Genomic DNA, 10983 nt, shown 5'->3' with positions numbered 1-10983 from the left:
TTATCAGAAACATGTTGTTAAATTTGATTGAATTAATCTAGTTGATTTTTTCATTGCAAGGTGCATGTTTCATTTTAGTTTTAACCTAGAGATGGGCGTGAAACAGTTACCAAGGTTCCCAAAAGATTTTGGGTATCACCCCTTTTTATTGGAATATCTGGTTTTTTGTTTTCTTTAATTGTCCTATTTGAAATGGATGTAATGTTTGTGTGGCTATCGATAGTGTGTTCTCACTTGAGCTAAAAATACCCATGGGCACACACAAATTATAACCGACCCAAACAAACACTTAGAGTAACATAGGGTAGTATATCATTTTCTTTTCTTTTGAGAAAAAGAGGAGTACTGCCTTTTTAGCTGAAAAGAGGAGTATCATCGAATTAGTTGTTCAAGTTCACGAAGTGTGGAACACACAAATATATCTAATGTAAACTTTGTAGACTAAACAAGTATTGAGCTCAAGCCCGCGCTCAGTTTGTGCCTAATATGCCAAAGGTTTTAGGTTGTCAATAATATAAGACCAGTGACGGTTCCTTATAGAGATGAAAACAGAGCAAAAACTTGTCGTCCTTTCAAAAAATATGTGGAAATGTAGATAAGTTATGAAAACAGAACAAAATTTTATGGAATGGAAGTGGAAAATTTATCATGGAAATGGAAATAGAAACGAAACAACATTTTCTGGTGGAATGCTAGCAGGAACGAAATTTCCATATATGTACATGAAGATTTTTTTTTGTATAGCCCACTCCACCCCCAATCTATAAAAACTTTTGGCTCAACTCAATCATGTCACCAAGTAAGATAATCCTTTTCCTACTCGCATAATATTTATGGTAAATATACCTTACGTTGCAAAATTTCGAAACTTATGCACAATACTATGCATTAATAAATATCAATGATAATATCTCTAGTTAAATTAGCAATTGAATTTCCTGGTTTGGTTGTATTTTTCTTGATGGTTTAGGAAGTTTCGAGTTCCTGTTAACTTTCACTTTGTCTTTTAGTTTGTCCTATATTGGTATTGTATTCTTTTTTCAAGTATCCTCTTCCATACTCATTTCTGAGATTTCTGATTCATTTTTATTTCTGCTAAAAAATATGTAAAAAGATATGGAATACTCATTTTCAACCGTTTTTGTTCCATTCTCATCCCTAATTTCAGAGAGCTCTTACCAAAAAGACTCCTAGTGTTGTAGATGGAGCATATAACAACATAGGCCTCTTGAAGAGGAGTCTTCCATGCGAGTATGTAATGATGAAATACACCTATGGTGTGGTAACAATGGTTTCAGCAGACTACAATGACAACATTAGGGACCGCTTACCGCTTGTGCATAAATCGGTAACTGCTAACATTTTTCACGCTCTATATAGCTTGGCATCTCTCTTAGCGTATTTTTGCAAAAAACTTATATTTAACCTTTATAGTGCTCTAACTTTTAGATGTACAATCTAGTTGTCCTTGGATTGAGTATAATTTTTGCATGCTTCTCGGTAGGTATGCTCACCTTGAGCTAAACCATGGGGAAGCACACACCAAATACCCCCAACCAAACATAGCCTAAAGGTGTGTTAACACTAAGATGTTTTACATTGGATCCATGTTCCTTTTTCTTGGAGTGATTTAGAGGCACCAGCCATGCTACATGCATAGGCCGCGGCGAATGCAACCTACTAGAAGAGACACAACCAATGGTGATGTCTCACCACAACCACTAGCATCCACATACTTGACTACACCTCCGTTCAACGTAAGCACTCAACAACCATGCCCTATCCATTCCCCTCCTGCCATCGTTAGATACGGGGTGCCTAATGCTTGCTCCTACTGACCTTGACCCTAAATATGTCCCCACAACACCCTACCTTGGCGCAACGCAAGAATACGCGCCACGTCGATCAAGAGCACTAGTTCAAGGTTGTCGTCCACCTAGTGGTTGTTCCCTTTGGAGTAGGAGATCGAGCTCAAATAATCCTAATGGCTATGCCCCACTACGTACTATTTTTTACTTCTTCTTCGAAGCCAACAGAAGATTATGTATGATTGCTGGTTTGATCAACTTTTCAAAATTTATCTAACCATTTAGGACATCTCCCAATCTCATGACCACGCATATTGAGTGGATGTATTTTTTGCATTATCAAAACATTTTTAGTTTGATGGTCATTTACTCATTTAATTGGAAGGCGGAACGTACCTCTTTTATCAACTTGTACCATGTATCACAAACTAGTTGTTAATTTCATTTGAGTAATCGAGTTAGAAAATAATTGCAAGGAGCATAGCTTATCTAAGATTTTGCTTGTTTCATCCTTTGATTCATTGACCTAGATTGTTCGGCTTGCGTACATATATGCGTGGAACACTGGCCAAGGTTTGCATATCACCATTTTTCATAGGAATGTATATTTTCTCCTTTTGGAATTGTTGTAATTTTTTCTGTGGCCTTCGGTACTTAGCTCTCACTTTAGAAAATTTTTGATGGCCAGAAAAGATTTAGAACCAATCCAAGCAACTCAATTGTGAAATTAAGAGTATTGCCTTTGATTTTCTTTTGAGAAATGGAGGCCTATTTCTGGACAATGGTTTAAGTTCACAAAGTGTGAAACACATAAATGTATCATGTGTAAACATTGTAGACTAGACATGTAGTGAGCTAAAGATCGCACTTTGATTGGGCCTAAAAATCTAAAGGTTTTAGGTCGTTGATAACATAAGAACACTAACACTTCCATGGTGCTCTTAGCGTTTCTACATAAACCACAAGGACACAGAACTGCCAAGGCTATTGATTTCTGGCCCCTACCTCAGACGTCGACGTCCTATCCAAGCTCACATCCACCTTTACATCGGTGTTCCATGAGGTCACATCTGCTCTGTGATACGTCTCTGTCATATCTACTTTTTCTAACGTTTTTCCTCTTGTTTTGGACTTTAATTTACATGGTTTGAATGAAATTAACCCGGACTGACAGTGTTTTCAGCAGAACTACCATGGTATTGTTTTTGTGCAGAAATAAAAGTTCTCGGAATGGAATAAAACTTTTTGGAGATTTTTTATGCAACAAAAGAAAATTACTTGAGCCAAGTACCACCGGGGGGGGCCTGGGTGAGCACAACCCACCAGGCCCCCTCCTGGCGCCTAGGTGGGTTGTGCTCACCTGGTGGCCCCACTGACCTTATCTCCAATGCTATAAAATCTTATTTTCGGAGATAAAAAATCAGGGAGAAAGAATTATCGCGTTTCATGAGACGGGGCCGCCGCCACCTCATGTTCTTCATCGGGACGCCAGATCTAGAGTCCGTTCGGGGCTCCGGAGAGGGGGGGGTCTTCGATCTTCGTCATCACCAACCCTTCTCCATCGCCAATTCCATGATGCTCCCCACCGGGAGTGAGTAATTCCTTTGTAGGCTCGCTGGTCGGTGAAAAAGTTGGATGATATTCATCATGTAATTGAGTTAGTTTTGTTAGGGCTTGATCCCTAGTATCCAACCATTATGTTCTGAGATTGATGTTGCTATGACTTTGCCATGCTTAGGGCCTCTTTGATTCACAGGATTTTGAAAATGTAGGAATAGAAAAAGTATAGGATTGCAGTGGCATGTCAACTTGAATCCTATAGCATTAGCAAAGAGTGTTTGATGCCACATGAAAAACAAAGGAATTGTAAAAAGAGGTTGGAGTGGATGTTAGATTTTCTATGGTATCCAATCCTATGAATCAAAGGGCCGACATAGGAAAAATTCCTAAGGATTTCAATCCTCCAAAAATCCTAAAGAATTCCTTTGAATCAAATGAGCCCTTAATGCTTATCACTTTGGGCCCGGGTGCCATGATTTCATATCTGAACCGTTTATGTTATCATATCTATGTTCTAGATCTGATCTTGCAAGTTATAGTCAGCTATTACGTGTTATGATCTGTAAACCCCGGAGTGACAGTATTCAGGATACTTTCCGGTGATGACCGTAGTTTGAGGAGTTCATGTATTCACTATGTGCTAATGCTTTGTTCCGGTTCTCTATTAAAAGGAGGCCTTAATATCCCTTAGTTTCCTTATGAACCCCGCTGCCACAGGAGGGTAGGACAAAAGATGTCATGCAAATTCTTTCCATAAGCATGTATGAATATTTACGGAATACATGCGTACATTGTATTTATGGACTGGAGTTAGTGCTGTATCGCCCTAGATTATGATTGCTATATGATGAATATCATCCAATGAATTCACCGATCCAATGCCTACGAATTTTTCACATATTGTTTCTACTAAGTTACTATTGTTATGACTGCTGTCACAACTGCTACAAAATTATGCTATCACTGTTACTGTTATCGTTATTGTTACACCTATCATATTACCGTGCTACTAATCATATTGTTGCAGATAATTAATCTCTAGGTGTGGTTGAATTGACAACTCAGTTGCTAATACTAGCAATATTCTTTGGCTCCTCTTGTGTCGAATTTATAAATTTGGGTTGAATACTCTACCCTCGAAAACTGTTGCGATCCTCTATACTTATGGGTTATCACTATGTTTTCCATAGGCACATATGTCTTGAACACTTTACCAAGTGCCAAAATACCTCGTTGGCGGTTCACGCTTCACATGGCATGTGCATGACTACTCACCCTTCGGCCTGGCTCTAAACATGCATGTGCATCTCAACCCTCAATGGTGCATGCTACCATGCTCCCATTGACCCAGAAGTATAGAGGATCACAACAATCTTTGAGAGTTAGTATTTCACCCAAATATATTGATTCGACACAAGGGAAGCCGGATAATATTTATAAGCCTTACCAGTTGACTTATCAATTTAACCACACCCGAGAATCACTTCCTTGCACCAATTTTTTTCCAACCGGGCATTTCCCCCTTTCCATTAATTTCTTAATGGAAATACAAAGTCTGTCACCATACCTAAAGCAGCGACTACACCATGAGTAGGAGAATAAGGTAGAGGGGAGAAAGCGAGGTGGGGCACTAGCTGGAAACCTGCCACTTGGAGCTCGCTTTGAAACTCCGGTTCCAGGGCTAAAACCAGCTAACACCAATACTACAAAATAATACAACCAAACCCACTTCATAGGAGACGGTTCTTCAGGGCAACAAAGAGAAAAACAAACCAACTACTTGGCTGATACGAAAATTTATTAGTAGCACAGTAATATCATAACAATGATAGCAATAGTAGCAGAGTAACAACAGTGGTAACAGCAGTAGCAACAACGGAAGTAGCAAACTCAAGCAAATGCAATAGTATCAAAGGGTAGGAATGCTTGCTAGAATCATAGTTTAAAAAACCGACCGGAAATCGAACCGGAAAGGTTGTCGGTTCAACTTTTTACCGATCGGACCGCCGGTTCACCGATTCGATTGTCGGCTTTTTCAAGCAATAAAATAATACATGTTGAGTAACATATGCGCTAATATAGTGTGAAACAATGGTCAAATAAAATTATTTCCATGTAGTGAACAACAAAGTGGCACATCCGAGTTGGTTATTGGGCCGTGGGCAGGCCCCGCTCACACGACATGGGATTGAATCTCACTTTCCCAATTTCTATTAAAACATTTTCCTGGTTTTTCGTGGTTCAATGGCCCGGTTTTTTCACCGGTTTTCCAGAAAACCAGCCGGTTCAACCGGTTTTCTCTAGTCTGATTGCAGAACGGTCTTATTAGCTTAGAAAGCCGCTGAGGCCGCCGATTCCCTTTTTTCCGGTTCGACCGCTGGTTCTGTCCGGTTTTTTAAACTATGGCTAGAATACAAATAGTGAAGAATATCGTTGTGGCGAATGTATGGCTGGTCTACAGTAATGGGCCGTACATTTTTACCCAAAAGGAGAAAAACACCCTTCAGTGAAAAATGAGACATGTATGTAGTACGAGAGTTGACAGTACAAACCCAGCCCACCAAGAAAGCCCAGCCGCCGGAACATAGCCGTTCGCTGTAGAAGCTACGAGACAGGGTCAAAGGCTGGTCTCGCCGGCCCGCGCCTTCCTCCTCTACAACGCCAACCGTCATACCGAACCACCCGAGCGGCTTCCAGAACCGAGCGCGCCCCTCCCCGAACATTCTCGAAAAATCGCAGCATCCCAAATAAAACCCCTCCCCATCAGTTCCATCGCGATTCCCAACTCGCAGCAAGCAATCGAATTTTTGTTTAAAAAGACCACATATGCTTATCATATTGATAGAAAGGACCACTCGCAGACCATATTGACAAAAAAGACCACATACGCCGTGGCGGCAAGTCTGGCAGCCAACACGTGGCGCCTGCCGCCACATGTGGAGGCGGCACGACCTGCCGCCATAGCCTCAGGCGGCAGCTTGGCTCCAACAGATTTCCGTCCGACGTAGCGACTCGCAACGGGATAGGAAGAGGTGGCGGGCAGCTCCTACAGCGCGACAGCCCGTGCAGCAGCACGATGCGACGGCCCCACGCGAAGCAGTCAAAAGCAACTCGGCCGCTTCCAAGTTTGTGCGCCGCTGCTTGCACCCGATCAAGTACTGCCTTACTCTTTCATTCTCGCTCCCCAAGTCTGAGGCAAATTCGGAGCATGTTGGTTCCTTCGTTGCAAAGTTTTTCCACGCACATACTAGTATTTACTGTATTTGTTTCTGCTGTAGCACGTGGCTTGATCAGGACTAGCAGTACTAGTAGTAAGTAAATAATAAAACAGGTCAAAACTTGGATAGGAAAATAGGAATTAGCGCCACTGTACTACAGCAGCAAAAAGGAGCTGCCGCCATAGGGATAGACAACGGGACCCGCCACCTCTTCCCGTTCCGTCGCCAGTAGCTGCATGGGCCGAAAACCTGTTGCAGCTGAGCTGCCGCCTGAGGTTGTGGCGGCAGGTCTGGCCGCCGCTGGCCGTGGCGGCAGGTGCCACGTGTCGCTGCCGGACTTGTCGCCACGGTGTACATGGTCTTTTTTGTCAATACAGTTTGGAGATGGTCTTTTATGTCAATACAAAAGCGTGTGTGGTTCTTTGTGACAAAAAATCCAAGCAATCAATCAAGCGATTTCTCTCAGATCTCGATTTCTCAGCTCCGATTTCGTGTTCGGGTTCCCGTTTTTCCCCCGTTCGAGAGCTTAAGGAGGAGGAGAGGAGAGGGCGAAGAAGGGAGGAGAGGGCCCGGCGATCGGCATCGACCTGGGCACCACCTACTCGTGCGTGGGCGTGTGGCAGCACGACCGGGTGGAGATCATCGCCAATGACCAGGGCAACCGCACCACGCCCTCCTACGTCGGCTTCACCGACACCGAGCGCCTCATCGGCGACGCCGCCAAGAACCAGGTCGCCATGAACCCCACCAACACCGTCTTCGGTACGTCCCCCTGCACCGCGCCTCTTCTAGGTTCTAGCTTACATACATCATCTCGTGTTCGTGCGCTCGGTTATGATTATGTCCGCGTATGCGTTTTTTATGTGATTTTGCTTTGATCCAATTCCTCGTTGGACGCTAGTAAATCAATTTGTTTGCTGGGCTTAACGAGTAGCAGAGATTGCTGGCATTGTCATATTCTGCATTGCCCTGTATTTGAGGAACTGACGAAAATATATGCAGTAATCTGGTCATAGTTAAAAGTCCCCTTAGTTCCAGTAAGATTATGTTAAAAACTTTGCTGATTAAGATTTCTATATGTTGAAACCTGTTCATGTGAAGATAACTTGTTGGTTTGGCTGTTTCTGTTGAACTGTTTTCCAGCAAGATTTTTTTAAATTTCAGTTTCCTGTTTGGAACTTGTCATAGCTCTACTGTTGCTCTGCTTATTTGCTTTCTGTACCCCAAATAAGTTTGATTAACTTGAGCGCAAATCAAACAGTTTGACTCACAGTATTGTTATATCTCTACCGCAGATGCCAAGCGGTTGATCGGCAGGCGGTTCTCGGACCCGTCCGTGCAGAGCGACATGAAGCTGTGGCCATTCAAGGTCATCCCGGGCCCTGCTGACAAGCCCATGATCGTCGTCCAGTACAAGGGCGAGGAGAAGCAGTTCGCGGCCGAGGAGATCTCCTCGATGGTGCTCATCAAGATGAAGGAGATCGGCGAGGCCTACCTCGGCACCACCATCAAGAACGCCGTCGTCACGGTGCCGGCCTACTTCAACGACTCGCAGCGGCAGGCCACCAAGGACGCCGGGGTCATCGCCGGCCTCAACGTGATGCGCATCATCAACGAGCCCACTGCCGCCGCCATCGCCTACGGCCTGGACAAGAAGGCCAGCAGCTCCGGCGAGAAGAACGTGCTCATCTTCGACCTCGGCGGCGGCACCTTCGACGTGTCGCTGCTCACCATCGAGGAGGGCATCTTCGAGGTGAAGGCCACCGCCGGCGACACCCACCTGGGCGGTGAGGACTTCGACAACCGCATGGTGAACCACTTCGTCCAGGAGTTCAAGCGCAAGCACAAGAAGGACATGAGCGGCAACCCTCGCGCGCTGCGCCGGCTGCGCACGGCCTGCGAGCGCGCCAAGCGCACCCTGTCGTCCACCGCCCAGACCACCATCGAGATCGACTCCCTGTACGAGGGCGTGGACTTCTACTCGACCATCACCAGGGCCCGGTTCGAGGAGCTCAACATGGACCTGTTCCGCAAGTGCATGGAGCCCGTGGAGAAGTGCCTGCGCGACGCCAAGATGGACAAGAGCGCCGTGCACGACGTCGTGCTCGTCGGCGGCTCCACCCGCATCCCCAAGGTGCAGCAGCTGCTGCAGGACTTGTTCAACGGCAAGGAGCGGTGCAAGAGCATCAACCCGGACGAGGCCGTGGCGTACGGCGGCGCCGTGCAGGCCGCCATCCTCAGCGGCGAGGGCAACGAGAAGGTGCAGGACCTGCTCCTGCTGGACGTCACGCCGCTGTCCCTCGGCCTGGAGACCGCCGGCGGCGTGATGACGACGCTCATCCCGCGGAACACCACCATCCCGACCAAGAAGGAGCAGGTCTTCTCCACCTACTCGGACAACCAGCCGGGCGTGCTGATCCAGGTGTTCGAGGGCGAGCGCGCGCGGACCAAGGACAACAACCTGCTGGGCAAGTTCGAGCTGTCCGGCATCCCCCCGGCGCCCCGCGGCGTGCCCCAGATCACCGTCTGCTTCGACATCGACGCCAACGGCATCCTCAACGTCTCCGCTGAGGACAAGACGGCCGGCGTGAAGAACAGGATCACCATCACCAACGACAAGGGGCGGCTGAGCAAGGAGGACATCGAGAAGATGGTGCAGGAGGCGGAGCGGTACAAGGCCGAGGACGAGGAGCTGAAGAAGAAGGTGGAGGCCAAGAACGCGCTGGAGAACTACGCCTACAACATGAGGAACACCGTCAGGGACGACAAGATCGCGTCCAAGCTCCCCGCCGACGACAAGAAGAGGATCGAGGAGGCGATCGACGGCGCCATCGGCTGGCTCGACGCCAACCAGCTGGCGGAGGCGGACGAGTTGGAGGACAAGATGAAGGAGCTGGAGGGCGTCTGCAACCCCATCATCGCCAAGATGTACCAGGGCGCTGGCCCGGACATGGGCGGCATGGATGAGGATGCGCCGGCCGGCGGAAGCGGTGCGGGGCCCAAGATCGAGGAGGTCGATTAAGCTGGTGGCGATGGTGATTTTGGCAGCGGGAGTCTGAAGTCTGATGGATTGTGCCATCGTTTGCAGTCTCTGAATTCCCGACGCAGGTTTTTAGGTGTGGTTGATGCTCTTGGATGGATGTCAGTGTTGATGTAAATCCTGAAGTTTCGATCGATTTAAGTAGCCGGCGTTGTACCGGTGTTTGCTTGGATCATGTTATCTTTCTTTCTTTTATTTTTGCGAAATGAGTCACCGGCCGGCGGAAACGTAACACCAACTGCAGATGTGTGCAATCGCAAGCATTATCCTGTAAGTCTGGTCAAAGTGCCATGTGTTTGAAGCACTGGTTTTAGCAAATGTAAGTCTGGTCAAAGTGTCAAACCAATTTAGTTCCAGTAAGATCCTACTGAAAACTTTGCTGATTGAGATTTCTGTGGAAGTTTTACTGCTCATAACGTGTCGGGCGGTAGATCAGTAGATGGACACACACAAAAAAAAAAAGAGATTAGTAGATAGTGTTAAACCTTGGCTAGTTTGTTGATTAAAGCCGGAAGAATTGACAAGTGTGGCATAAAGAGATTAGTTTTTTTTTTATTAAAGAAGGGCTTTACCCCCCCAAGCATCCGTCCCTAGACAAACTATGAAAGAGTTTCAAGACAAACTATAAAAGAGTTTCAGCAAAAGAAACGAAATACCACGTGTAGGAAGGGGCATCTAGCGCCATCGCGCTCGAGAATAGTCTGCATTACGAACAGCTAAACTCTGCAGATCCTATCAATCTCCAAAAGACAAACTACCAGAGCAAGAAAGCAAAGGTAAGGGACAGCAGCTTGAGCAGGTAGCAGGGGCCTTTTTCACCCTTCCAGCGCATAAAGAGATTAGTAGATGGTGTGATGTGTTAAACCTTGGCTAGTTCAGTGTTTAAAGCCGGAAGAATTGACAAGTCCTATCCTGACTTTTTAAGAGGGCAGTATAACTTGCATTTTTTTTATTTTTTTTTGCAAAATAGCATAACTTGCAATTACAACATTCACCAAAAATCCTATCCTGACTCAACTTAAGCATGTTAATTACCCACTATCTTATTGTTATAGTCAATAAACATTCTAGTACAATATTAAAGCGGGATTGTGTAAATTATGTTCTACATATAAGTCGGATTGACAACATTGGACATTCTGATGAAACTTCATATGTGAGGGCAAACAGTTACCCAAATCCAACAGCAAATCATTAAGGTAGCAAAGCAGAGTACTAACACCAGAGGCAAGTATCAAGGCACTAGTAACATTATATAATATAAACTGTTAGATAGGTTGAAGGATTTATTTGCTCGTGGATTTGCTATCCTACATTAACCATTTTACATACTGAAATACAAGTGATACATGGAAAA

The 10983-nt window shown here is 45.5% G+C and overlaps 1 protein-coding gene across 1 annotated transcript; it reads left to right on the top strand.

Annotated features, from left to right (window-relative positions):
- Positions 1-7029: 7029 nt before the first annotated feature.
- LOC119269536 (heat shock cognate 70 kDa protein-like) lies at positions 7030-9881 on the top strand. Its single transcript, XM_037551394.1, has 2 exons — positions 7030-7348; positions 7882-9881. Exons 1-2 carry the CDS (start codon positions 7324-7326, stop codon positions 9606-9608), a joined length of 1752 nt encoding a protein of 583 aa, XP_037407291.1. The 5' UTR covers positions 7030-7323; the 3' UTR covers positions 9609-9881.
- Positions 9882-10983: the final 1102 nt, after the last annotated feature.

The sequence above is a fragment of the Triticum dicoccoides genome, chromosome 3A (genome assembly GCF_002162155.2).
Source record: "Triticum dicoccoides isolate Atlit2015 ecotype Zavitan chromosome 3A, WEW_v2.0, whole genome shotgun sequence".
In the NCBI taxonomy this organism is placed as follows: domain Eukaryota; kingdom Viridiplantae; phylum Streptophyta; class Magnoliopsida; order Poales; family Poaceae; genus Triticum; species Triticum dicoccoides.
Note: the sequence above shows the minus strand (reverse complement) of the source record. Positions and strands in the feature narration are given on the sequence as shown.

What these genes read in the sequence shown, in the direction of transcription:
- LOC119269536 (XM_037551394.1), top strand. Translation starts at nt 7,324, where the DNA reads ATGAACCCCACCAACACCGTCTTCG. An exon ending in CCCCACCAACACCGTCTTCG is followed by an intron (nt 7,349 to 7,881) that starts GTACGTCCCCCT and finishes TCTCTACCGCAG; the next exon opens with ATGCCAAGCGGTTGATCGGC.